We start from the raw sequence: 27,010 nt of genomic DNA, 5'->3' as shown, positions 1-27,010 counted from the left end.
GGAAAGCTAAACCACTGGATAATCTTTTGATATTAAAAAACCCCAACCAAATCACCAAGAAAAATTTTATTATTATTGGCAGAATTAATCTGTGGAGTAAGTCTGAAGTTTCCTTCATCACAGAAGGTAATGGGTTCTTTGGAAACTGTGTGTTTACAAATCTAGTTTTGTTTAGTTAATAATTTAAACAACAGTAAATCTCAGATCAAAGAGAAGGGCCTAGAAAATTCTGCTATTCCTAGAAAAAAATCCTTCCATGAATTACCTGGAAATGTAGTTCATAAAAAGAGCAGATATGCTTTAGAAAAATGATTGCAATAAAATGAAGTTTTGGGTTATTGCTAACAGTTGGATGTTCTGGTATGTTAATGCATTTAAAATGCATAACTAATACTTCGGTTGTTCTAATAATGTGTATTTTAAAGTGTACTCTGGGCAATGAAGGTCAGACTCAATGTTACAGCACAGAAGAGGCTCATTCATCTCTAAATCACACTCCTTGTGCCCATTACTTTTAATTGTTTTTAATTCTTCAAGTACCAGTCTGCAGAGGGGATTCTTCTGGTTGGGTGACCTCTGCTTGGTATTGTGCAGAGTCTTGAGTTTATTCTTGACATGTCCTAGGCACTGCTTTTACAACGTCCCTCCTTTTCCAATGAGTTTTGGGAGTTTTGGAATGCAGTATTGCTGAATTCTGCCAAATACCAGCTTGGTGGTTTGTTTTGCTTTTTTTTTCCCCCTCTTTTTTTTTTTTTTCTTTATAAATTCATTCCATATAATGCCCATTAGTTTTCTGAGGTATTTGATGTCTTGAAGCTCAGACCAGCTGCTACTGAGGCAGCCATGGCTTTTTAAAGTATTTTTTTATTCCAGCAATGAATAGTGCACTTGTCCTATATTTGTAAAGGGAGCAGAGAAAAGGTGATAGTGAGTGAAGGGAGTTTCACAGAGCTGCAGTTCTCCTTTAGTAGCTTTGAATTCTGCAAAGAGCAGCCTTTGCACCATTTATTTATGTTGGACCCAAAACTGATAGAAACGTGAATTCGTGTAAAAATATAAGTCTTTGCACATAACGGTAGGTTGGTTAATGGGGTATGCAACTTCAGAGAGATCTGGCTTATATCTTCATTTTGCAAATGTAAGTTTAGTTTGGTCTGTTTGGAAYGCTGTCAAAGCTTTGGAGAGAGTTTGCACAGAGCTGATCATGTGCTTTGGTTGGTATAAATTAAGTTCCCATTTCGGAATGCTCGAATCCTGATGCGCTGAATGATGGCTACAACTGTTCAGTGCTCGCTGGTTGGAATGGGTGCAGGAAATTGGCACCAGGAGGRAGCTACTTGCCCTCAGTACGTGAAATGTATTTGCCACTTAGCTGAAAATGCTGACTTTGTTGCCTTCAGTTACGTTTATTTTGCATGTCAAATAAGTCTCCTCTCCTCCTTCACAAATTTTAGAGGCAAGTGTAAAATGCTGACTGAATGGGCTGTGTGCATATGACATCTGAGAGGTTTTTTATTAGCTTAAACTAGCACATGTGTTTTCCTGTGAGGAGTATTAAGTGCCTGGACTGCAGGTTTAGTGTGTGACTGTTTTTGCAGCTGTGTGGAAGAGCATGATGTGTATTCCCTGGAGCAGGCCTGGGAGAGAGCTCAAGTATGCTGAGGCAAAAGCAGGTTGTGTTTATGGGAATGTCAAACAGAAATATGGCACTTGAACCCTTATCAGTGCTGAGCCTGATACTGGTAACTGAGCAACAGTCAGCCAGGTGTGTGAAAGGAACGCCCTGCCTCTAAGAGGATTTTGTTTCAGGACTTGATGTCTCTAAAGTGGAACTTTGTCCTGCTAGCACAGAAAAAAAAAGTTTTCTTTTTTCCTTTTTTTTTTATCTGGAGGAAGTTGAAACTGATGGTAGTAATTTGAAATTTAGTTCTTTTTAAACTTTTACTGAAGTGTGGACATTGCTTATGCCAGAAATCCTGCTTTTGGAGGATGGATTTTGAAAACATGCTGCTTCAAGAAAAAGRGGATATCATAACTAAATGTAAAATTAGTGTCCTACTTTTGGTGTCTTCTCAGTCTTCTGGAAATGCCTTACTTGTGGAAATTATATCACATCCCAGAAAAAGTCCCATAAAGCCAAAACCATGTAAAGGAGCAGGAAGGCTAGAGCTGAGAATCCTGAAGCAAGGCTTCCTAGCACACAGGACCGTTCTGTAACTCCCTTGTTGGAGGGAGGGCCATGCCTGGGGGAGATGTTTGGCCTATGCAAGGGAGGCAAGAAGTTAGAACTTCATCAGAAAGAGCTGCTCATCAGCATACTCTGTATCTGCTTTTGTGGGAGCAAGTTGTTGAAATAGGCCATAAATAGCTCATGGGGTCTAGATGTGGGGGGCCCCATGATGTCACTGTGCATATCCAGCTGTCCTCCATCCACAGTGCATCTCATCTTGAATCATTCGCCTGGGTGRCGAGCAGCAGGTTTTCAAAACCACTGGAACAAAAATATTTTTTTTCGATCCTCTTTCTAATTTCTGTTTAAAAATGTGTTAATGCTTCCTGGGTGCCATCACAACATGGCTTCAAACAACAAAAAAAGTATGATAGTATGTCTGAGATCATTAGATTTCAAGTGTTGCTGTTACCTAATTGCATTGCAGGTGACCAGAACTTGACCATTACATCTTAAAAATGCCCTTTTTTCATCTACCCTTATATTCCCTTTTAAATATACAAAATGAAACTACTGCAGGTCAAGCTAGGCAGATCATGGCCAAATTCTTCCTTTTGTGTGGCTCTGCTTACAGGTAAGAGATATTACTCAATATCTATTTTCTCTCAGAATGAAGTAGTATTGCAAAGTGGTAGTCTAAGGGTATAAAAGAAGTTTGCTTCACAGGGAGACACGGTAGCTTTTATTGCTCTGTCATTTGTAGCTGGAAAACAACAGGCATACAGTCTCTTCCTGAGGTCCCTCAATAAATTCTGTGTTAGCTGTGGAGCAACGGCAAGACTTATGAGCTGCTTGGTGTAGGGCATGGTGGGTATGAAGTAGCTTTTCAAAAAGGGATTGAGAAAGGTTGTTTAATAAAAAGCATGCAACAAGATACTTGACAGGATGAAAATGCTCAGATCAAGGAAAGTAGCCACTGTGTAAATAGTGTTATTATGACCGTTCTCTGTTACACAGAAATACAGACTTGCTTGGCTTACACTGATTCTTTTTTTAATAGTCTGTAGCAGTTCCTTTCAACTCGTATTAGCATATTCTATGTACTAATGAATGAGTTTGCATATCTGTGAACTGGGTGCATGTGTGCTTCATCTGAAGTGGAGGTGAATAGTTCCTTTGAATTCAGWGAGATATAAAATTAAGCATATGCTGCACTGGGTAAAAGCCAGAGCATTTTTCACTTTGAAAGAAAGTGTCCTGAATGAATTCCTTCYAGAGACTTTTATGAAGCCCTGAATAAGAGGTTTATGAAATAAACAGAAAGGAGTAGAGATTTTTAATMATTTTTTGCATCAGGGTTAGTATGGTTGACACTTTCTTTCTCTTGCCAAATACTTTGGGTTTGAAGTCTACTTCTTGAGCATACTTTGTGATGGGGGAGAGCTCCACATTAGAATGAGTGCCGTAAACTAAATGTGCCAGCCCAGCTTAATTCACGTYTGCAAATTCCTGGTGGATATCATCAGCAACCAAGTTCAAAAGCTAAAGACAGCTGCATTATGAAGAGACTTGTGCAGGGGTGATGGTGTGGAAAGTTGCTCTAACGCAGCCATGCTCTGAGACGGTGCCTTCACGTKCAAAGTTTCACCACTGACATCTGAGGACTTTTGGGGCTGGTGGATAAATTYCAACTGCCAGCATTTGGGTTTGGCTGAAATCTCTAGTGAGAAGAGAGCGAAGGAAATCAGCGAAAAGCTTTTTACATGCACCTAAGGGAGTTAGGTGCCCGTCTCTTATTGAAATTAAATAGGGTTTAGTTGCTTGGAGCCTTTGGAAAAATCTCAACCCAAAATTGCAGGCCTGCAGGATTCTTTAATGGTCCCAGTGCTATTGTTATGTGCTCTCAGCACTGATTAAGGGAGAATAAAAAAAAACTTTGTCACAATCAACTATTTTAACTCTGTCCCCTAGTAAGCATCCCTTTTTTCAGAACATGAACGCGCATGGAAACATTATTTCATCTTAATTAAAAACATTAATAAGGGAGCTTTAATGATGTCCAGTTWTTTGGGATTAATTATGGGCCTCTGAAAGTAGAAATGTAATACTGATACCATGTCTTCGGTTTTCTATAGCGTGTTTAATCATTTGGTGCCAAATTTGCTAGATAAAGAATTTTAGCTAATGAAACCAGGCTTTTGAAAGAAAGGAACACCAAGGGTTTTGTCTTTAAACATTTTTTTCTAAACTTAGCATTATTTGTTTTCCTCTGAAAAGATGTAATTTACAAGCTCTTTGGAAGCGAGGAGGTTAAGTAGGGGGGAAAAAATCCCCAGTTCTAAATAGCRTTTCAGAGACTTGCTGTTGCTCCGTGTTTATATATATGAGAAACCATTAGTCTTTTTATTTTTGATCTGTACTTCATCAAGTCGGGATTTTTACTTTATTGAGCTGGTGCCTGTCTTTGTGTATTTGCCTAGGCCATCTGATTTTGCTGTTCTGTGTGTCTCAGAAAGCACAGTACAGCTTTCAGGAAAAAAATCCTGCCTTTCTCAATAGAACAAAGAGGGCCCTCTCTATACAAAGTGGGTGAGATTAGAAGAAACAGTTGCCTTTGCTGCTGTTAATTTGCATACCCTGCTCGGGCTATACAGAAGTGCTGTCTGAAGCATTTTGCAAGCTCTGATGTGTCAGGTGAACAGAGTGCTGAGAAGTGAACTCCAGCTCTTGCTCAATTACCACGGAGCCTGTMGTGTTTGGGGTTTGTGTGCTGCCCTTCTGTCAGTGTAAATGCAACCTATTGCCACTAAGATGCTCAGAGGGCTGGAGCACCTCTCCTGTGAAGACACACTGAGAGATGGGGCTGTTCAGCCTGGAGAAGAGAAGGCTCTGGGAGGACCTTMCAGCACCTTCCAGCACCTAAAGGRGGCTGCCAGAAAGCTGGAGAGGAATTTTTATAAGAGGACAGGACAAGGGAAAATGGCTTCAAACTGAAACAGGCAGGTTTAGATTAGATATTAGGATTAAATTCTTTACTGGGAGGGTGGTAAGGCACTGGAACAGYTGGAGAAGTTGTGGATTCCCCATCCCTAGAAGTGTTCAAGGCCAGGTTGGATGGGGCTTTGARCAATCTGATCTAGTGGAAAGTTCCCTGCCYATGACAGGCACWTTGGAGCCAGATGATCTTTAAAGTTCATTCCGCCACAAACTGTTGTATGAGTCTGTTATTGCTCTGTATGAGAGACATGTTCCTGCTTTTTTTTTGACCTTTGAGGAGTAGAGAGATGCTTTATCTCTGCTGGTGAAGATGTTTAGCCTGTTTGCTGCCCAATTCAGCCGCACAGCCCTTGACTGATAGCAAGTGTTTGTCATTTTACTTTGTCATCCCCTTTCTTGGCTTCTTCAGTAGTCCTGCCTTTCATGACTTCTGAAAAAAGCTTGTGGCAGTGCCTCACTCCACTGCTGCTGCCTGCGACTGTGAGGAGGTTACTGTTCCACTTTACTGCTCTGTGGTGGCAATATTCCATTGCTTTGCCTAAAAAATAGGTTTCAGTGCAAGTAGTGCCATGGGAATCTTACAGCTGAAGTAATGGTGGTTGGAATATGATCCCTGTGTAAGCTACTTGAGGGATTATTTAATTGTTTAAAGGAACTAATRGGAACTTTATCATCCTTGAAGCCAGATTGGCCAGAATTGTGGGAAYAATGTGATTGATCTCTACTATGAGGGTAAGGTAATAGAGCTTGTGATATGGCAGACAGGGATAGGARTTGTATTCCCAGTAAAATGCTGAGAAGGGAGGTAATTCTTCACTACAAGAAGGGCATTCTTGAGTCTTGAAGCTKTCCCCCTCACCRRTGCCTCTTGTTTCCCTGTGTYTGTCAYCTCTCCTTTCTGTGTGGAGGGCAGACACCTCTATGGRAGACACAACAGACTSTATRTGGTCTTCAGTTTTTGGTCTTCAAYAGCCAATCAGAATAACATGCTTTGCCTCCTTGTTCCTATAACATGTATTTTATCTCCCTTACATTTATGGAGTTCATTAAAAAAAAGCATTTTTGTTTGTATCAGATTTTGGATGACCTCATCTAGCCATCCCACATCAAATGGTTGCCTGACTGTGGTGCTCCATGACCAGTTACAGCTTTGAGACTTTGAGCCACGGGAAATATATTCTCTATGCAGATGCCTTCTCAGCCTCCAAAGACAATTTCTGTATTTGTTAAATAGCTGTTTATATAGTGTCATGATCCATTCATTGTCATTTTCTTGGGTAGGTTTTTTCTCCCAAGCTATTAGTCTGACTAATTGCTTAAAAATATCTCCTTCAGTTAAGTTTCAAGACCCTGTCATTCCTTTTGGAGTTGCTACTGCCCTTTATTTCACAATGTGTATATCAGATGCTTCCCATCATAGGACTGTAGCTCTTTTAACCCAGTGGGGATCAAGTAGTAAAGGAATGCTTTTTCAAGATGCATTTATTAGCAAAATACCCTGGGAACTCTGGAGGTGTGGACTGTACTAGCAGAAAGCGCGGGTATATTTGTCAGGCAACTGTGTTTTATTGATCCTGCCTAAATCTCTTCATCAGGTGGTGAAAGCTGTACATTAGCCACATGATTAAGTTATGCCATATCTTACTTTGGCTGTGCTGGGATTGTGTGGCTGAGAAGGCACGAAAATGACACTATGCATATACCTGGGCYGAGCAGGAAGGATGGAAGAAGTGAGGGTATCACACAGAAATCAATAATTAAAAAAAGGGAAAAAAATATTTTCCCTCAAGACAGCCCCAGTGTGCCCGCAGTATGAATGTACATGACTGTCACATCTTAGAGRGCTCTTTTGTACCATGTAAGTTTTTAATCTCAGTGTTGTATTTCTGTTTCCACCTTGTAGAAAGGAGATTGCTATTAAGTTACACAGGGTTGAATGGTCCTTACACAGTGTAGTTCTTAGGTGCATATAATTTTAAACAGGAAAACTCCTCCACTGAGCTTTAATTCCCATGCTCACTTGCCTTTTGCCGGCAGTTATTTTTTCTAGTGCATATAAATTTCATGGTAAGCTGTTAATCAGGAAAATGCAAGGAATGTTTTAGTAGCTCACAAAAATTTTCTAATGTACTTTTTTCTTGTTGTCTGCAAGTTTCTGGCCACTAATATAAGAGTGTACAGACAGAAATTCATCAGCTTCCCCCACCCCCAGGAGACTACTTATTAGATTTATGCAACACAAGATATTAAAAACACTTTTGTCTGTCACACAGCCACGGGCAGGGGAGGGGGAATTTGCCAGTTGCTAATGGATACCTGGCGTTTTTGTGTATGACCATGAAGAACAGCTTGTGCACTTTCACCCCCGATGTTCCCTGAATAACTTGGGTCTCATTTAGGTCAATAAGCCTTTATCAAAACGTCAGGAGTGAAAAATGTGTCTTGGTGTAAGCCGACTGGTCGTTCCCTCCAGTCACCGGAGTCTATAGGACAATCAATGTTCTCTGAGCTTGTCTGCATGTCACGCAAAGAGCTGGGTGACAGTAACCATTGAGTGCGTGTCTGTCGCATTGTCTTTGGGACAGCCCCCATTTGCATACTTGCCGGTGTGCCTTAGCCAGTGAACCATGGAGGGGCTTTAAGAAACATACGCTCACAGCTCCCATGCAAATGTCCTGCGTGGAGAATACTCACTCCCTTAAAGCACAATCCGGGCTTTCTCTTCCTACCTTAGTGCTGTAGAAATGGAACTGTGATCCTGACAAGGCGGTGGAGCCTGGTCACACTGCTGTTTGTGGTTCCATTGTGCTAAAACATTAACTTTTTCTCTGGGATTTTTTTTTTTTTTTTTTTTTTTTTTTTTTTTTTTTTTTTTTTTTTTTTTTTTTTTTTTTTTTTTTTTTGTACTTTTGCTTTTAGTAATTGCTTTTGGGGCTATCTGAACTGTGCTATCTGTGCTATCACATATGATGTGAAGCCATATATTCCTTCCTTAGATGAGCTATTTTGAATGAAGGACAGTTTTGTTCCCTGCATGGTTGGAATTGTCTTTTGTTAAGGGAATTTCCTCCATGCTAGTGATGAAGGACAGTGTACTAGCACTCAGCATGCAGGAGAACGCTTGGATATTAGSGTTGATTGACCATGTTTGTGAAAGGAATGCAATCACATGAGCAGACAGTATTGCCTCTGGTTCTCTGAGAGAATTCAACAGCACTTCATATCAAGGAGAGCTTATAATTTTCTCATTTTGTCTTCCTGGGCAAAAGATAGTTTCATTGCATTTGAAGCTTCTGTCATTAGACTTCTTAAAACATCTGGTGCAGATACTGTTACTTTCAATTTATGATGTTTGTTATATCTTTATTGAAAAATATTTCATAATTGCACAATTTAAAAACAAAAAAAAGGGTGGAGGGCTCTGGTGGATCCTTTCAGAAGGAAATTGTRGAAGAGATTCTTGGCTGAGTTGGAGGGTCTGAGCTTTATGTTTATTCCAAGCAAGGCTGTAGATAATTTCATTATATCTCAAAAATCTGACTTGAATACTGTCTGAATAGTGACTATGAASAGTAGTGTATCTGTCACTTCTACTGTATCTGACATCTTGCATAGGTTATGAGATGTCAGAATTMAGGGAAAGACTCCTGGCTCATGTTCTACAGCTTTTCTAGAAGTGTCACGGAGTTGAACCTCAAGACCTTCATGCCCTGAGAGGAACAAGTTTTTTATGCCATCRAGCTGTTTCTGAGGCACAAAAGTATTATAGCCAAGTCAGCTGATGCCTAACCCCTTTCCCACTATTTTTATTCTCTACAGACATACTGTTTTTCTCAGTTTTCAGGGCAATGTCCCATGCATTTTTGAAGATGGTAATATGACTCCCATTCATCTTGACTGACTAGGGCTGTGCCCTGGATATTTCAGTTAATTAAGAAAATAATCATAGGTACCATCTTGAGTCCCATGTGCCAGTTTGTTACGCAAAACAGCAGTGAAGCCTGCAGACGTGTGAGAGGGCTGGGTAAAATGTTCAACACCATGTTGTGGTCTCTGCAGTTGCTCTTTATGTGAAATCCCACTTTGGAATAAGGAGCTCATTCTCTTAATCTGCATTAACCTGTATAACTGTGACATCTTGAGATTGGCTTCTCAGCTGTACTCTTACTTTATGCCATGTGTTGTGTGTTTTCAATGATGAGCCGTTCTTACCATTTCAATAGGTAGATTTTGTTGTTGGCTCTGATAGAGAATGTGGCYATTTATTAATTGGGTTGGCGAATAAGGAAGTATTGCAGCTCCCTGTTACTCAAGGTAGCTATGTTGGGTTTGCCATGGTCATCCGGTGTGTACGAGACCAAGGTTTATCTGCACGTTGATGATGTTCCAAATAGGACCTAACTGCATTTCTGTCTAATCAGCAAGAATATCAGATGTATTTGACATCTGTCACTTTGAAGGCATTTCCAAAGTTGTACCTTAGTATAGGTGAGTAGTTTATAAGTAGTTTGATATCGGCAGTGCTGCAGGACTAGCTGGCTGTTGCTGCTGAAGCCCCTAAATGCTGACAAGAGGGTAGGGAAGGTGTGTTAGAGAGCTCACTCTGTCCTCAGCACACCTGGAGATGGACATATTTGATGATGGATGCTAGAAATCTTTTTTCAATACATGTGAGATTAAAGGAAGACCAGGGAAGGGAAGTTAAGATGATCATGTGAAGCACACCTCTTCCCGAAATGAAATAAGCCAGCAAAATATTCATATTCTAAATACAGACTCTGCTTGTTTTCTTTGGCTCGGTCAGGAAACCTTTTGTTTGAATTAGACCAAATGAATTGCACAGAATGGTTTTCAGTTTTAGTATGTGTAGACAAGCCAAATGTGAGCATGCAATCAAAGTATTTAAATTTGCTCTTAATAATTTCTTTTTCTACTCTTACAGGTTTTCCTATTTTTACTTCAGATAATTTTTGGTATAGTTGATATATTTGTCATCATCCTAATTTTACATTTTATTTATCACTTTCTAACACATCCTGAAAACAGATGAAAGATATACATAGAGTAGAGAATTAACCTAGTTCCSTGTGTGTTTCTTTTAGGAAATTGTATTAGTGGTATTCTTTGGAACAGAATAYGTGGTTCGGCTATGGTCAGCAGGATGCCGCAGTAAATACGTTGGAATATGGGGAAGGCTTCGTTTTGCTCGGAAGCCTATTTCAATCATCGGTGAGTGTGCAAATCTTGCAGAGTTGATGTAAACAATGAGTAAAATTTGCCCTAAAAGTTTTTAGAAGCCAGTTTTCTGCAGTAGTTGAAGCCAAGTTAGATCAAGAGCCCTTGTCATTAGCATAAATGTAGATCTGAATTTTTTTCYTTTCAGGAATTCATGGCATTGTCATTTGAGAACAACTGCAGCTTGGTTTGTTTTTCCAGAAGAGCAGAGTGTTTTCTTTTAACAAGTGATCTTAAGTTTTGCCAGGAATAAGTCTTGGCCATAGTCCTGTCTCCTGTGACCTGAGGATCCCAGGCACTGTCCAAAAGCTCCAGTTCTATTTTTTTAAAGATACTGAACAGCCCTTTTTTTTCTCCCCTCAGTAGCCATTTGTATAGTTAATTATTTTGCACTCTAATTGAGATGTGTACTGCATGGTAGAGCACAATAGATGCTCTGTAGTTGCTTTGTGTATAAATTGAATTAAAATATGGTTTTCATATTTTGGTGATAATATRGCGATGCATTTGGAGCAGGACGCCTGATTTCCCTTGATATTCACTTCAGTTGTTTTCCTAAAATGACTTCAGAATTCTTAGAAATTATGTCCAGTATTCCATATATGTTGCAAATCATTGTTTTTTTAGAATGCTTGTCATTCATTTACCAGTTTCACTGAAAGAAACATAATCCAAARTCAATGTATATTTTGTTAGCCAGTGTTGAGAGAACTGTGTAAAGACTCTTGCCCTGTACTTAAGTACTTGAAACATAAATGGACTAAATGAACCAGATTTTGGAAGAGGAGTACTGTTATGGAAGATTAGTAATTCTTGTTCTGTGTCACAGATTTTTCCACTACTCAGAAATATTTGTTTTCGAGTACAGGACATAAGTTTTCATTAACTATCTACAGTTTTGATGAATGTAAATTAAAAATTATGTACCTGAGTATTTTTACAATCATAAAATAGTTCTGTTTAGTCCTCTGTGCATCCATCCATATATATATCTATATTTATATTTATATATATGTATGTGTATATATGTATCTGTAAATAGCAACTGTATCTCAGGTGTGACTGCAWCTATGAAAAGACTTTGCATCTTTGCACTTTGGCCACAATCCATTTTTCTTGGATCTTGGAACACTAAGCATTCTGAAACATCCAAATTAATTCAGCCTGGAAAGTAGTTCTCCTTTCCCAGATATGAATCAAGAGCTATTTRATTCTCCAAAATACAAAGTTCCTTTCCAAAATTTGCTAGGCCTGAGGCACATAAATTTAGAGTACAGTACTGACTGACTTAAACTAAATTAGAGTCATGTACTTATTCCAAATTTCTCTCCCTTTTAGACCTGGGCAGATGAAATGGTAGCAAGGCAATTTTCTTGCATATGAAATAARCCCCAAAATCTCTGTCAATTAAAACACTGTCTAAACACAGAAGAGAAAATAGAACATGCAGAAGAGAGAATAGGTGGAAACTGCTGAAATTCCTCCTGGGTTATAGCTCACAAGGGTTCCAGGCTGCTTGACAGTAACTCCTCATTCATTTAGACTGCAGCCATCTTGGACCCATCCCTGTAAAACATTTCCATCAGATCACATGATGAAATTTTCTTAAAAGTAGTATTGTCTTTGGTTCTAGTAGTCTTGAAGAAGTATTGCAAGATGCTGCTAACTAATTTTTTCCAATTGACTTATTTTCCAGATCTAATTGTAGTTGTTGCTTCCATGATAGTTCTTTGTGTGGGCTCTAAAGGTCAAGTCTTTGCAACCTCAGCTATCAGGTAATTGTATGCAATAAAAGAAAGTAATGCTCTCTGAGCACAGTGGGGCTTCTTTTTTTTTTTTTTTTTTTTTNTTTTTTTTTTTTTTTTTTTTTTTTAATTTACCTCCTGTTTTAATTCTTGCTGGAGAAGATGTATTACTGCCCAGAGTCATGTAATGAGCAGTTACATCACACCAGTCATGTGTGGATGTCCCACAAAGTGTAGGGGAAATAAAATTTTGTTGTAATGCTTTTATGACTAGTGGGGATAGGGAAGCACATTCTCTTTCCCTCTTTCCCCCTTTCCTCAGCCAGGTGGGTTCTGCCCAAATCCTGGTTTAGTTTTTTGGCTCAGTTTTATAGCAACTTTTTGAATCTTCGTATCTCTGAGATTTTCAAGCTGCCTTTTCATAAAACATTGGTGGTTGTGAATTCCTGATGGACTGAATCCACCTTGTGCTTGGGAAGGTTATACCGCTTGGTTTTCTTGGATGAGCACATGGCAGTGTACTTTGCTCTTCACACTAGCTGCAGCAGTGCTCCAGGACTGCAGCAACTGCCATAAAAAGAATATTTAAAAATATTATTGGACTGTCTGGTTCAAATGGCTTATGAAATTCCTCAAAGATAAGGAAATCAGATCTTTAGTTATCTGGCTCTGTATTTTGTTTCCTATCCTGGTGAGCAGGTTAAGTATGAGTTGATGAATAATTTCTATGATATTTACAGTTTGTGCCCAAAATTCCTGGGTTCCTGAGTTCACACTCACCATGTGAGCAAAGGTCAGTCCTTCCCTTGCACATCTCCCCAGGCTGTCTTCATAACAAACAAGAAGAAAGATGGGTGAGGGGAGGGAAAACACACAGGCTGCTAAATCTGACATAGGTGTCACTTAAAATGGTCTTCTGGAAGCCAGACTTCCCTTCTCCACCTCTTTTTCTTCTCTTGTGTCTTGACTCTCTTCATTAATTTGGAAATTGTGTTCCAGGGGCATCCGTTTCCTGCAGATTTTGCGGATGCTGCATGTTGACCGTCAGGGCGGTACGTGGAGGCTGCTGGGATCGGTGGTGTTCATCCACAGACAAGTAAGTTTGAGCAGTCTGACACRACTGATGTCAAAGTCCTTGAATTCAGAACAGCATGCATGCAGACATGCTGGTGATGTCACTTGTGTTTGGTGTGGTGACAGGTAATCATTTATTTTAACCAAGTGTGGTTGTTCACCTTATATTCACTGTCCCTTTGGCAAATTTTGATTTGTACTTGGACTTAGCAACAGAAAATGACACTTCTGGAAAGGAGTCTGCAAATTTCCTAAAATATGTATCTAAATTCCAGAGTTGTTTTGAATCTGGCACTGTCTGAAAACGTTACCCAACTGCTTTTTGGTGGCCAGGAGGTTGAAGAGTTCTGCTTGCGAGTRAAGAGGTTGTTTTTGACTGTGTTGGCAATGTGCTGGACCAAGTCATCAGTGCTATAAATTCTGTCACCATTGAGCTCAGTGGATTTTTGTTAATTTGCACAGCCTGCACTCAGTGTCAGTGTTTAATAATTGCTGAAATTGCATTCTTCTCTTCCAGCTACTTTTACAACCCATTAGCGTTTGGAATTTAAGTGTCTCAATGAGATCATAATGCCATTATTTTGATTCTTTTTGCAGGAACTGATAACTACACTCTACATTGGATTTCTRGGCCTGATCTTTTCCTCTTATTTTGTCTACCTGGCTGAGAAAGATGCTGTAAATGATTCTGGAGAAACAGAGTTTGGCAGCTATGCAGATGCCCTGTGGTGGGGAGTAGTAAGTATAGCAATCTCACATGTTCTGAAAGATGTTAAGACTGTCCAATGTGGAGTAAAACTCAAGCATGCACGGAGTAAGAATAGCACTTGGAAAAAGCTTTTTACTGCTCCAATRCACTTTCTGGTTTTGTAATTCTGTGACACTACAAAAATACTATAGAAGATAAGTAGTTTTATTTGTTGATTACAGTCTTATGTGATCTAAAGTGATCAAATTACATTTAAAAATGTAGTAACATGTTGTTCTATTTCTTTTTCCTGTTTTCCCTATTGTTACAATGATTAGTTCTTGCTATCTTTCTCATAGTACTGTTCACTTGTCTAAGGTGGTAAGAGTCTTGCTAAATCAGGGCTAGTTTTTTTTGATCAGGTGGTGTTCAGGGTTTTTTGTCCATCTTTTCATTGGGTTGGGTTTTTTCTTTAAAACAGTTATCTTCGTTTTGCAGTTTGACCCGTGACAGTAATTCCCAATTAATTCAAAATGGGCTAGTTCTGGAGCAAGAAGCATCTAAGATACTTAGGAAATTCAGGCACAGGATTTTTCTAAGGTGGTTATGTTGCTCTGAGAGCCACATTTTATCCTCACGCAGTGTTTGTCTGTGCTGTGTCAACACTTCATCTTGTTTAGAGCTCTCAGCTTTTTCTGGGGTGCTGCCACAACTTTCTTGGAGAYGTATCTTTAGTTCTTCTGGTAAAGTTCTCTTTCTTTGTATTGCTAGTGACAGTTGTCTCTGTGTTTTTGTTTATGTGCTTACCATGTAGCAGCTCTATTCTGCAGTCATTTTCATAAACATTTTAACTTTGTTGCTTCTGCTAGTAACTATTCCCTCTTTTTTTCTCATGTAATACATAATTACTAGATTAGCTATTTTTTTTTCTGGGATTTCCCATCTGTAATTGTTCCTGCTTCCTTTTCCTATTACAGTTCAAAGAAAGGTATTTTTTGGAAGCTATTTTTCCTTATCATTCAAGCAATGGCACTTTCTAAATCTGCTTTAATTCTATTAGCTTAATCAAATAAACTGTCATCAGTAAATTCTACAGGTCTTTAAAATGCATAGACATCACTGATTGCTAACATGCTCACATTTTCAAAATGTGCTGATTCTCTAGAGCTTTTTCTCTGCTGCTTTAAATCAAAAGGCATTGTTTTTCTTTTTTTTTCTGTTAAAAATATGACCGACAAGTCTTCTGTATAAGAATGATAACACTAACACCTGCATTTCACTAATAAAATACATATATGTGTTTAAGAATATTTATTAAGAAATATTTTTAATAACCCTCTATGTTTTTGTGTGTTTATATAGTCTTCTCTTTCCAAACTACCACTTGCTGTTTCAGGAAGGAAAGATCTGTTGATGAGCAAATCTATTATAGGTGCTGAAATGCATATGTAGCCCTTTTTGAATACAACAGATTTTGTTTTCTTGCTGTCTGCCATGGTTAAATACAGGCTTTCTTAGGACCAGAAGACTTACTGTGTAGCATAAGCAAGTGGCTTTCTGTCAAGTAGCTTTTTCAATGCTTTCATGTCATTATGGCATTTTTATTTTCCACTACAGTGGTCAGATGACTTGGTAATTAACAGTGGCAGATGTAGCTGCATTTAAAACACACGCTGTCATTGGCGTTGCCATTAAAAATGGAGTATGTGACAGACCAGATTGGCTTACTGAAAATACAGTAAAACCTCCCATAGAAGCAACAGGATCTGTCAGGATATTGAAATACTCTCCTTTCAGGGGATTATTGTTCGGTTGATAAGTATGCCAGTTATTTTGTCTTCCTAATTACAATAAACTTATTTAATCAATACATTTAATAATGATAATATTTTTTTCTCTGTTACAACTTCTGTTGTGTKCAGCATGCCACATGAAGTGTGAGACTGCGTTCAATGAACACATAATGTAATTTCTTTAATATTAAAAGCGGAATTAGGTGTCCTTATTCTGCTCTAACACACTTTCCCTAACTGCTAAAAAGATTTAACAGAGCAAAGCTGAAATGGATCCAGGTCCATCCATTTCTGGTGTCTTGATAGTGTAATATTTTTCATGCTTTCTGCTATGAAAAAGCCCTGTGAAGTTAGGACAGACAAGAAGCTAGCCCAGGGAAGTTGTGGGTGCTGCATCCCTGGCAGTGTTCAAGGCCAGGTTGGATGGAGCTCTGAGCAGCCTKGTCTAGCAGAAGGGGTCCCTGCCTGTGTCACAGAGTTGGAAACAGGTGGTCTTTAAGGTTCCTTCCAACCCAAACCATTCTATGATTCTATGAATAACTGGAAAGTCACAAGGATTCTTCCTAATAAAGGTCTCAAACTTATATAAAAACCTTCTCAAAGTGTTAGATCTCAAAAGTTTGTTATGTTTGGCCAGAATTTTCTGGACCACTTAAACACCTCAAATTCTGATCAATGAAAATCTGCCTCAGTCTGTTTTGAGCTGAATCTGCAGAAGAGGATAATTCACAGATCCTGTCTCAGACACCATCACAGATAAGTGATCTCATTTCTCTGAAAATGGGCTTCCCTGATGTAGTAGAGACTGCTTCACAAAGTCCTTGAAAGTGTTCTCACACCCCTTTTCTCACTCTCTAGTGCTGCACTGTTTTGTTATCTCAGTGTATCTGTGCACTGCTAAATAAATTCTTTGGGTTGCAGTAACAGAATATGTAATATAGCTGAAGTAAACTGTATAAAAGGTCTGTGTTACCACAACGAAGCTGCATCTGGAACTGGATACTGTCAAATTGCTGTGCTTTGCTGACTACGGGCATAGCCCTAGAGTGCATAACTTGTAATTAAATGTTCTTCATTGTCATTGTTGTTATTTATAAGTCTGTATTGCTTTTCCATTTTCATATGTAAATTGGCCCCCTGGGCTTTATTTTGATTTCCTTGAGAACTCAGGGCTGTGGCTATTTGCCATGTCAGTTATGGGCTTCTTGAAGAGAGATCTAAGGTCACCTTATGGCATAAGGAGTTGTCTGTATTATTGCTGGTTTTGAATGCAGTGTAAGTTGTATAAATTCTGCCAGTGGCAGGATATYTGTATCTCTTTCAAAAACAGGTTTAGTGTTAGCAATTAAAATAAATGTAATATGATGCTTTTTCCAGTTCCCCAGTGCCAGTAGTCAAAATGAATGAATGAATGAAATGATGAAGATATTTTTAAATGCTTTTTGCAAGATATTTCTTCACTTTGCCTCTGCTTTCTCATCTTTGAGCTTTGTYTCCGTGAGCAGTTCCAACTACATTTTGCTCTCATTTGATGAAGTCTTGTGGGCTAGATGCAAAGAAACCTTCTAAAATCATTACTTATGAGGTATAGATGTAGATATTCTTACATCTAGGGATCCTTGTCTTTTGTAGCTGTTTAACTGTCCAGATTTTCCAAGGTACGCAGCAAGGATTTCATAGACAGAACATCCTTACTTACCTGATTATTTTCTGTGCTCCCCATAGCCCYATACAGCCTAGGAAAAAATCCCTTCCCTGCTCAGTGCTGATGAACATTACTGTTTCTTCTTTCTGGGTGGGTTTTTGTTTCATATTCCCCCCTTGAGAGTTTTGATGCRTATTTAATAGAAACAACACTAGTCTTAATACTGAAGTCTATGGTGATGTTCATCAGATCAAGGATCTAAAATAGTCAGTGGATGAATGTATTTTTTATTCCTAATTAAAACAATTATTTTACAGGCTGCATTTCAGTGAAATTCAATGTGTGAGCTCTTGTATCAATTTAATTTCATTATGCCAACATGTTTACTATGCTAGAGAAAAGTTTGAGTCAGTATTTCCATTATAATACTCTATTTTACACATTTTCTTTAGGGAGTTATAATCTAGCTGTAAAGAATGGTTTAGGGCAGAAACTTGGCAGGGAAGGTTTCAACGGTGTATATTTTGGGRAAAAAAAGTAATTTCAGAATGCATTTGTACATAGCTCAGAGTTAGGAGGGCTGAAAATGTTAACTTAAATGTGTGCTTTAATTTGCAACCCAATTTCCAATTTTATTTTTTTTTAAAACTCCTAAACAACATCACAGGAAATACTTTTTTTGTGTCACTGATGATTCATACAAACCAATTCAGGAGGAATGGGCAGGAATGTGGTGGAAAAGGGGAGATAGATGTATRTGAATTTTTCTTTGGTTGTACTTCAGTCAGCTCAGAGGCACCTATTTCTTCTCACATTTCTAGTTACTGTTACATTTCAACATGCTTTTAAGACTGAAACACAAAATAGTTGACAGCATTTTTCTCTTACAAGGATTTGTAAATTTTTTCAAAAACAGAAGCATAAACCATAATCTTTTCTGTAAGAAGGTATTGGAGACCATAACTTTTCTCATAATTATATTCCCTATATTATATAATATTTTTCAATGTGAAATTGTAATTAGACTTTAGGATCTTTTTCAAGTCACTGTCCTATGTAGGTAAGGAGATAACATCACCCTTTAGTTCCCTCATCAGGTCCTGAATAAAGGTGGAATTTTAATAACAATTTCAGGAATACAGGCAAAGGTACTTGGGTACTGAACTCACCTTACTTAAAATACTTCTGTAGGGTATGGAACAGTTTCTGAAACAGGTCACATTTTAAAAGCTTGAATTAAAAATTAAAAACTACTTTGATATTTTGAATATCAGCAACTGGCAAGAAACTTGCAATGAACATCACTGCCTCAAGCTGCCCCTTTTGTGGTGTGTTTGACTGGCACATAATGATTTTGCTCCGAGGGTGAACAGTTCAGGACTGTGGGTGTAACTGTGGGACTGTGTCCTGGGCAGCTGAAGCCCAGGGTGTCAGAAAAAAGTCTGAAGAGACAAAYGTGTGAGCTGTGCTTCAGCTGCTTGAGAGCTCCATGTGGTTTCCCATGCTCTGATTTGGTTTGCCTTCCTGAAAGTCACAGATAAAAATCTCTCTAATTTACAAATTCAGAAATAGCTGGTGACATAGGTGAATTTAAATTGCTCTCAGATGCCAAATGCATCCTTCTGCTTTAAACAAATGCGTTCTTTCCTTGAGCTCATGCAAATAATGACTTATTAAGCCTTGTTATGCTACATCACTGTGGCTGTGATCTTTACTTCAGTGTTCTGAAAGGCAAACYCAACAGATGTTTCCTGCGTGTGTGCTTTAAATTATCTGTTCTTGCTCTCAGTGTTTTATACGAATTGGTGATTCATTAGACTCTTTTCAAGGTCTTTACTGCATGGAAAATTTTGAGTTTCTCTTGCTATTTATACCCACATTATCTTTAGAATGCTTCATGCCTGACCCCAGTCACAGTGCCTGGTTACAGAATGTGTGTGCTCTTTCCATGCAACAGCCCTGTCATACTCTCAGCAAACATCTCCTGCCCACAAACAAAATCATCAGTTCGGAATTGTTGRCAACCTTTCCCAAAGGAAAGTGTGTGACATGGTCAGGCAACCCCTATGCTGTAGCTTCGTATGCGGTACAGTTGCCTCAGCCACGAAGACTTAAATTAGTGGTTTTACTTTGCAAGATTTTGAACCTGTATTTTGTTGTAATTTTCTTTATGTTTTTCCATCCAGTATTGGGTGGGGAAGCAAGCCTGGAGAGGAGAGTTACCTTGCATTAATGTCACCCACRCTGACAGTGGGAGAGTTAGGAATGCAGCTAATGCTTTTTTAAAATAAATAAAAAAGGAAGAGAGAACAACAATCCCAAAGTGCCATGTTAATTCTTTCTGTAATGCTCTCTGCATTTCTCTTTGCAGGTGACTGTTACAACTATCGGCTATGGAGATAAAGTGCCACAGACCTGGATAGGAAAGACAATTGCATCTTGTTTTTCAGTATTTGCAATCTCATTTTTTGCACTACCAGCGGTAGGTTATCTTGTACTTTTGCTGACAATTTGATGTTGATTCATTAGTCATCAGAGGGAGCTTTTGTTGATTCTTTAGCCTTTCATTTAGCCTGGTGTTCTGTAAGATTTGTATTAAATTCTGTATTGTTGTTGAAATTTATGTTGCTTGTAGAAACAAAGACCTTAGCTAAAAGTAGCTAAGTAAATATGCAGTTTTCTTTGAATGCAACATTAAATTTGAGAAAGATTTGTATTTGAGAAAGAGATGTTTATTTCCAAGTACTTTTACCTGACTATCTCAGAAGTGTAACAGAAATAATTTCTAATTACATCTGAACTCAGAGACTTACCGATGTTTTGGGTTTTTTTAAGATATTCAGTCATAGTTTACTCAACTGATTAGGTCAAGGCTGAACTGTAGAACTCTCATGCACATCCTTCTAGAAAAGCTTCCAAAAAGGTGTCACTGGCAGAAAGACAGCAATCGGCAGTCAGGGACACTGATGCAGTTCTTTGCAGAATTCGCCTGTGTCCATGGCCAAAGTCCCRTTTTCAGAAGTGACCTAGAGCTGACCTTTTAGAGCTATAATGGCACTTTGTTTGCACTGAAAACAGGTTCCTAAGTACTTTCAAACAAGAAACAAGGCACTTGAGTAACAAGGGTAAATTCAAAATCAGCGAAACTTGGACTGTGGTTTGAAAACCCAAATATTCAGTGTCCAGGATAATTAAGGGTATGTTATTCACAAATTTAGCAATATTCCTGAATTGTGCTGTTACAATGTTTGTGCCACCTGAAATGTGCTGTTTAAATGTTCAATTCTTCAGTGACACAAGCATTTGCGTTACTGTGTGTGTTTGTGTAGTCGTGGCAGGCAGGCGGTGAGGGTAGTACAGAACAGATAAAAATACTTTTATGCCAGTACCATCACAAAAATTCTTCACAGCATTTCCTACAGAAATAGTAGGAACTAAAACTCCAGTGACGTTTTAAAATTAGTTGCCTACTTTAAAAGTACATAATCTTTTGCAGAGAGTGATAATTAAATGTAGKGTTTTAAGGTCTTCAGCATCAGTTTGCCTTTAAAGGATATTTCCCCTGCTCCTTATTCTAATCTTTCACTTTCATTTTAGAAGAGAAATCAGATAAGTGAAATGATCTGTATGGAACATGCCAAAAACTACTTTTTTGACTAAAGAATGGTGGTGGTGGGGTGTKTGTTTTGGTGGTTTTTAAAAATCAGACTAGAATGCCACAAAAAATGTTTCAAGAATGATTGAGTAGCAGCTGTGCCTTCACAGCCRTGCTTTATGTTTACCTGTCAAATTTCCCTAACCTTTGTTGAAGCAGAACAACAACAATCACCCCTTTATTAGTGGGATTTTCTTTACTGAATGAAGTCATTCCTGCGAGTTGGCTCAAGGGGGAATTCAGGGTTTGAAGCTCTATAGYAGGCTTGTTGACGTTTCAAGGAAGAGGATCTGGCAGAGATCACAGTCAAAAGTAATTGCAGTGGCTAAATGCAAGTGATGTGGGTTCTGGATCAGGCAGTGATCCCTCATTTCCCAAATATGTGGTGTTTGAACATCATCACCTCTTTGATCTTTACGAAATGAACATAATAGGAAGGACATTTCATGTTCSTTGCAAAATATTTGATGATTAATACAGTTCTTAGAGGTTGAGCCAAGATCCCTGGCTATTGTATGTAGAAAAAGAATTATGYTTTCCTTGAGTAGGTGTAATCATCTCAGCTGATTTATAAAATATTTCATTTTTATCTGTTACTAAAACTTAGATTAAACATGTCTCTAGCTGTGAAAATGACTACATAAATGGTTTGCTGTTTASTTACATCTACATTTGGAGTCTAGTTCAGGTTTTACACCGTCCAGTGCCATTAGTCCATGTCCCTTGTCCTGACAGAGAATTAGATTGCCTTGTGTTTAACCCAGTTGACCTTTCTGAAAATGCCTTTTTCTATTCTTCATCCTTTTTCCTCACTCCCACTGGGGATTAACATAAGGAAATAGAAATTACCATACCACCGTTAAAAATKACTGAAATCATGCTGTGCCAGAGCTTTATTTCTCATAAAATTTCTCCCATCAGCTTGATTTTTTACCCCTATTCTGTCTTTCCTGTACACAAGCATTTTTGAGGCTTTTAGAGGGCATGAAATATAATTTCTGTTTCTTCTTTCAAGTCTCTGTCCAGCAGGCTTTGCATCAGGGCATGATAGYATTCGCAGTTTATTTCAGCAAGTAATAATAACAACTGAGACTAAAAATTTCACTGTATGAAGTCATTTCCTCTAAATAATTAGTTGGGTTTTATGWTGCTGAATAGAAGTTTATTAACGCGACATAATTTGGCAATTTTATGTGTGGTTTTTTCCCCCCACTCTTAAAAAAAAAGAAAAAAAAAAGGTGTGTTTTCTTTCCACAGGGAATTCTTGGTTCAGGCTTTGCCCTGAAGGTACAACAGAAACAAAGACAGAAGCATTTCAACCGTCAAATTCCAGCTGCTGCCTCACTCATACAGGTACTGGGTTCTTGCATATTGCATGCTGTCATTTCTCTCCATTTRTAGTAGGGTTTTTTTCCCAATCTGTTGGAAGTTTTCCCTCCCTGATTCCCATTAAATATTGCACAGGAGCTGCAGATGCAAGTTTTTTACATTTTCTTTAATGTAAAAAGAGGAGCAGAAAAGTACACTCCTGAATCAGTGTAAACTGTTTAATTCAGCTGGTTAAAATCAAAAGTGAAAGTTACCCTGTAGTTATGAAACAATTTAACTAGGAAAAATGTTACAAAATTTTATGTTTGGATCAATGGAAAAAACAGAGCAGGCCTCATTTAAAACTGTACTTTTAAAATCTACATTGTTGCTTGTAAAGACAAACGTCAAATATGCTTCAGTTGGGACAACTAGTTTATTAAAAATCTCAAATTTAAGAGAAATAAGTCAGAATGTTAAATAGGAAAATCTTGTTTGGACTTCTCAGCTACAAGATAGGCAGCTAGGACACAGTGGGATTCTGCAAAATCAGTCTTTTCATGTAGGATATCTGACAGGCAGGAACATATTGATCCCCTCTGGTATAAATACAGTTGCAGTTCAGAATCAGTATRGTCTAGGAGGTTTTTATCCTTGATTGGAACAGCATTACACCCTGGAGAAATATTAACATTGTTTCAATCTAGGTTTTTCCAGCTTTTCCTCCTTCTATTTCATATCTGTGCATAGCTTTAGAAGCACTGAGATCAAATTTTAAAGGAAACTTAATGTACACCGTATCATTTTGCATTTTCATATGACTTATTTCACTAGCTTCACGAGTGAACATAGATTTCCTGGTCAGGATCTTTATGGTAACAGTAGCTAACTGTAAAGTTTATGCTTGAGACCAAACAGACCCAGAGTTAATGTGAAAAAGGCTCTGGTTATAGCCAGAGATTAGCTAAATCTTGAGACTCATATGGTATGGTTTTGTAAAGAATRGATTTTTTTACTGTTACCACTGATTCTTTTGGGAAATGAATGTCAAATTATTGGGAAGCCTGGAGCTGCATGTTTAACATGTTGTGCTTGGCTCCATCAGAAATGTTTATGAATGGAGGCTAGACAATGAGTTGCTGAGTACCTGTTCTTAATGGTTGTAATTATGATTACTAATGGTCTTAGACTTGTGAAATCCCAATTTAGTAAGTGCTCTACAAATAATTTATAAAAAGATTGTTCCTAAACCAAGAGGTTTACAAAATAGGTACGAGATAAGAGAACAACTCAGATAGTTATTTTCTTTCCTTATATTCCTTCTTTGTTTCTTCTAGAGGCCATTTTTTTCCCAGTATCCTATTAAACATGTAAGGATTTATATAGTGATTATCTGATCCTTTACTTTCCAACTGCTGTCTGTTTTCCTCTCATTCAGCCTTGCTTTGTTTCTTTCATCTCGGGTTTTCTGGCCTTCCCTGCTTTAGATTTTGTTTATGTATAAGCCTGTTCTTTCTTCATGTGGTGAGGATCTGCCTTTTTGATTTGGAAAGTAATTATTAATCAACTCTGATATGCTTACACAGTCAAGAGAGAATGAAGAAATGTTTTGTTTCTTGTTGGTCTTATTTCCTAGCTCTGCTTTTCCTCCTTTTTTTTTCTTAGAACGTGGAACTTTAATCATTGGTGGTTGGCAAGAGGGAGGATTGGGTTTGGGGTTTGGCTCCTGGTTAGCCACTGGTACTATTCTGTTGTGCCCTCAGTTTTATTTCTTCWTATGTATATAGGCCTACTGACCACATCAAAATTCCTTTATTATTTCTTTCTGATAGTACTCTTGTGAGGCATGGAAGAACAATTTTTGGTCTTTTAATAAGTAAGAGACTGAAATACAGGGTACAATAAGCAAAATGCTTAAAGCCAGGTAGGGWAATTGGGGCAGAGCATGACACTGGAACCTCTTTTTGTGTCCAGTGTGGAAGTTCTCTCTTATTATTTGTTTATTGCTACTGAGAACAAAAGTTGCACTCGGAAAGACTGATCTGTCTGTGTGGTTTCCTAGTAATGTGTGGTTTCTGTTTACTAAATAAGGGTTCTAAACCATGCTGAGTTTATGTTTCCAGAGGGCAAATTAGAAAATACAACTAAATAAAGAATGACTAACATGCTAAGTGTGTTGTACAGTGAGCTATTAATCTCATTGATTAATTAATTATTGTATTGCTTAAAATTGCAATTATTCTSTTGCTTCATTTGTTCTAGACTGCATGGAGATGCTATGCTGCAGAAAATCCAGACTCCTCTACATGGAAAATATACATTCGAAAACCTGCCAGGAACTATCACTTGCTGTCACCCAGTCCAAAACCAAAGAAATCAGTGATGGTATCAGTAACTAATGTTCCCTATTATAGTATTAAAAAAACCTAAAATTAGATTGAGTTTTTTACTCTCTAGAGATTATTGTTGTGCTTGATTAACAGATTATTTATTATTCAGTTTCACATTTTTGTTTACATTTCAGTTTTGGCAGTTTCAATGTACAAACATTATGAGCTATTAGTTGATTTGCTTCGTTTCCCCAAGCTTGATTTTTTTAATGGATCTAGGGTTGGAAGAGAGTAATAATAACCTAACTCAGGCAAATCAATCAGTAACTTACTGTTGTTGTTTGAAAGAAAAAAAAAAGGAAAACCACCATTTCCAAAATAATAACTTCTAATTGGTTAAAAAAAAACTCCACAAAAAAACAAACCACAAACAAATCAACAAAATTGCTACTTCTCTCAGGTATTGCTTTTGTGATTTTTTAAGTTTTCATGGTTACAGCATCTTGTACCTACATACAGTACTATTGTCATAGCAACAGAATGCATAAATTCAGAATTTTTTGTTTAAAGTACAGCAACAAAAACTCTTTGTCAGAATCTTTAGATTACGTAGTCCACCATCCTCGGTATTGTAAAAGTACTGCACAATAGTTTTGAGCTGGAAGGAGAGGATGTTGTGCAAAAATCTTCCCTTGTATCTCCATGATTCATCTGAGTTCAATAGCAATGTATCCATTGGCTTTGTGCTGAAGGTGTGATTTATTATCCTTATTATCCTATTACACATAAAATTGTAAGGATGTTCTAGAATAGCTTGATTTATATAAACTTCTGCAGAACTAGCAGATTTTTTTTTTTTTACTGTAGGCAGGGGATTTGGAAATGACAATGTGCAGAAATCTAGTGATTAGCCAGTTATGGCATGATGGGGGGGGCAACATAATGAGAAACACAGTGTAGGATCAGGAAAATGTAATTGGTCAGACACTTTTTTAATTGGTTATGGCTCATTGGGGACTGCATTATTATTGAAGACATCACTGAGGAGACAACCAAATGTGACTTGGTTTGAGTAATTTAATGTGTGTGGGTTTTTTAGGTTAAAAAGAAGAAGTTTAAGTTAGACAAGGACAACAATGGGCCTTCTTCTCCAGATAGGATGTTGGCTATACCACACATCACTTACGACCAYGTGACGGAGGACAGGAAACCTGATTTCAGTTTTGAACCCTTTGAAAATTCTGGTAAGAAGCTCCATTATAAAATGCCACTAACTGTGATGAGTTCTGTGATTRGATTTGCACACAGGTCTTTTTTAGTATCTGTCGGAGAGAAGGACAGAACAAGCTCTTGTCATTCTAAAGTGAGAATAATTTGCTTTTTGCCTTTGGKTGCTGGCTTGTCTGGGTGAGATTCAGCCATCGCTTTAATGAGCGTACTCCACTGCAGACAAACTAAATCATTTCTCATTTCTGCCTGCTGGAAGAGCTATTGACTCTTAGGTTGGTGCATACCTTCCTAAATCTGCAACTGATTGAAATTACAGGGATTAGCTGTCAGCTTTTCCATGTGAAATTTACCCAGGATGTGTTACTGTTGTGCTTGTACCTGAACCAAAAAGGATTGGTGTGCCTTGGCTGCACCAAACATAGTCTGTTACATGAAACCATCATGTGCTGATGCCATCTGCTCAGTGGAGTAGGCTGTGAATCAGTTTTGAAAGCAGAAGTACTTAAGATAAATGTGGATCCATCTGTCTTAAATGTCAGTGTACAAAATGGTACAGTCTGAGGAAAAAAGGACATTGATAATCACCTTAAAATTAATAGTTTATTTATGTTTGCTTTTGCTCTAATGAACTTCCAAAATAATTCTGGATTTACAATGTGCCATTTTTATAAAGGTACTTTATTGGAAGTTTTTAATGTGTATTGCYCAAATTTTGGCAACAAGAGCAAGGTTAATTTTTAAGGTGTGTTTTATTGATTATAGATACCTTAAGTACTTAAATYTTTTTCTTCTCAAAAATTTGGCTGACATGAATAAATTTAGTGGGCTTTCAAGTAAGACAGCAACGTGGTCTCACATTGGACATACTTTAGTTCAAGTAGAAAGTCTCACCTTCCAGGTACTTTCTTGGTGTGCTTGTGTCGTGTTGTTCTGCATCATCCATGCTTTTCCACTCTTTCTTGGCCTCTGCTGAGGAATGGTTGCAAATTGCATCTGGTGGTAGAAATTACATAGCTGCTAAAAGGTGGACAAGTACCAAGTTTAGTTTGTGTGTCAGATTTTGAGTACAGACACCTTTCTTCAAAACAACCAAATGACAGAACCTTACAAAGGCTTTGATATGTAAAGTCCCACCTTTTA

The 27,010-nt window shown here is 38.0% G+C and overlaps 1 protein-coding gene across 2 annotated transcripts in view; it reads left to right on the top strand.

Annotated features, from left to right (window-relative positions):
- The window catches only part of KCNQ1 (potassium voltage-gated channel subfamily Q member 1), a 323,629-nt gene that overhangs the window by 65,676 nt on the left and 230,943 nt on the right, over positions 1-27,010 (top strand). For both annotated transcript variants that reach the window (XM_057372145.1, XM_057372144.1), the window contains exons 3-10: positions 10,270-10,396; positions 12,099-12,177; positions 13,147-13,243; positions 13,819-13,959; positions 19,719-19,829; positions 22,260-22,355; positions 24,573-24,695; positions 25,740-25,884. In XM_057372145.1, coding sequence (XP_057228128.1) covers positions 10,270-10,396; positions 12,099-12,177; positions 13,147-13,243; positions 13,819-13,959; positions 19,719-19,829; positions 22,260-22,355; positions 24,573-24,695; positions 25,740-25,884 — 919 coding nt within the window. The remainder of the gene's footprint in view (positions 1-10,269; positions 10,397-12,098; positions 12,178-13,146; positions 13,244-13,818; positions 13,960-19,718; positions 19,830-22,259; positions 22,356-24,572; positions 24,696-25,739; positions 25,885-27,010) is intronic.

Source organism: Malurus melanocephalus, unplaced genomic scaffold, assembly GCF_030028575.1.
Source record: "Malurus melanocephalus ecotype Western Australia unplaced genomic scaffold, MMel_1.1 scaffold_165, whole genome shotgun sequence".
Classification (NCBI taxonomy): Eukaryota; Metazoa; Chordata; class Aves; order Passeriformes; family Maluridae; genus Malurus; species Malurus melanocephalus.
The sequence above is the reverse complement of the archived record's forward strand: the minus strand, read 5'-3'. Positions and strand labels throughout refer to the sequence as shown.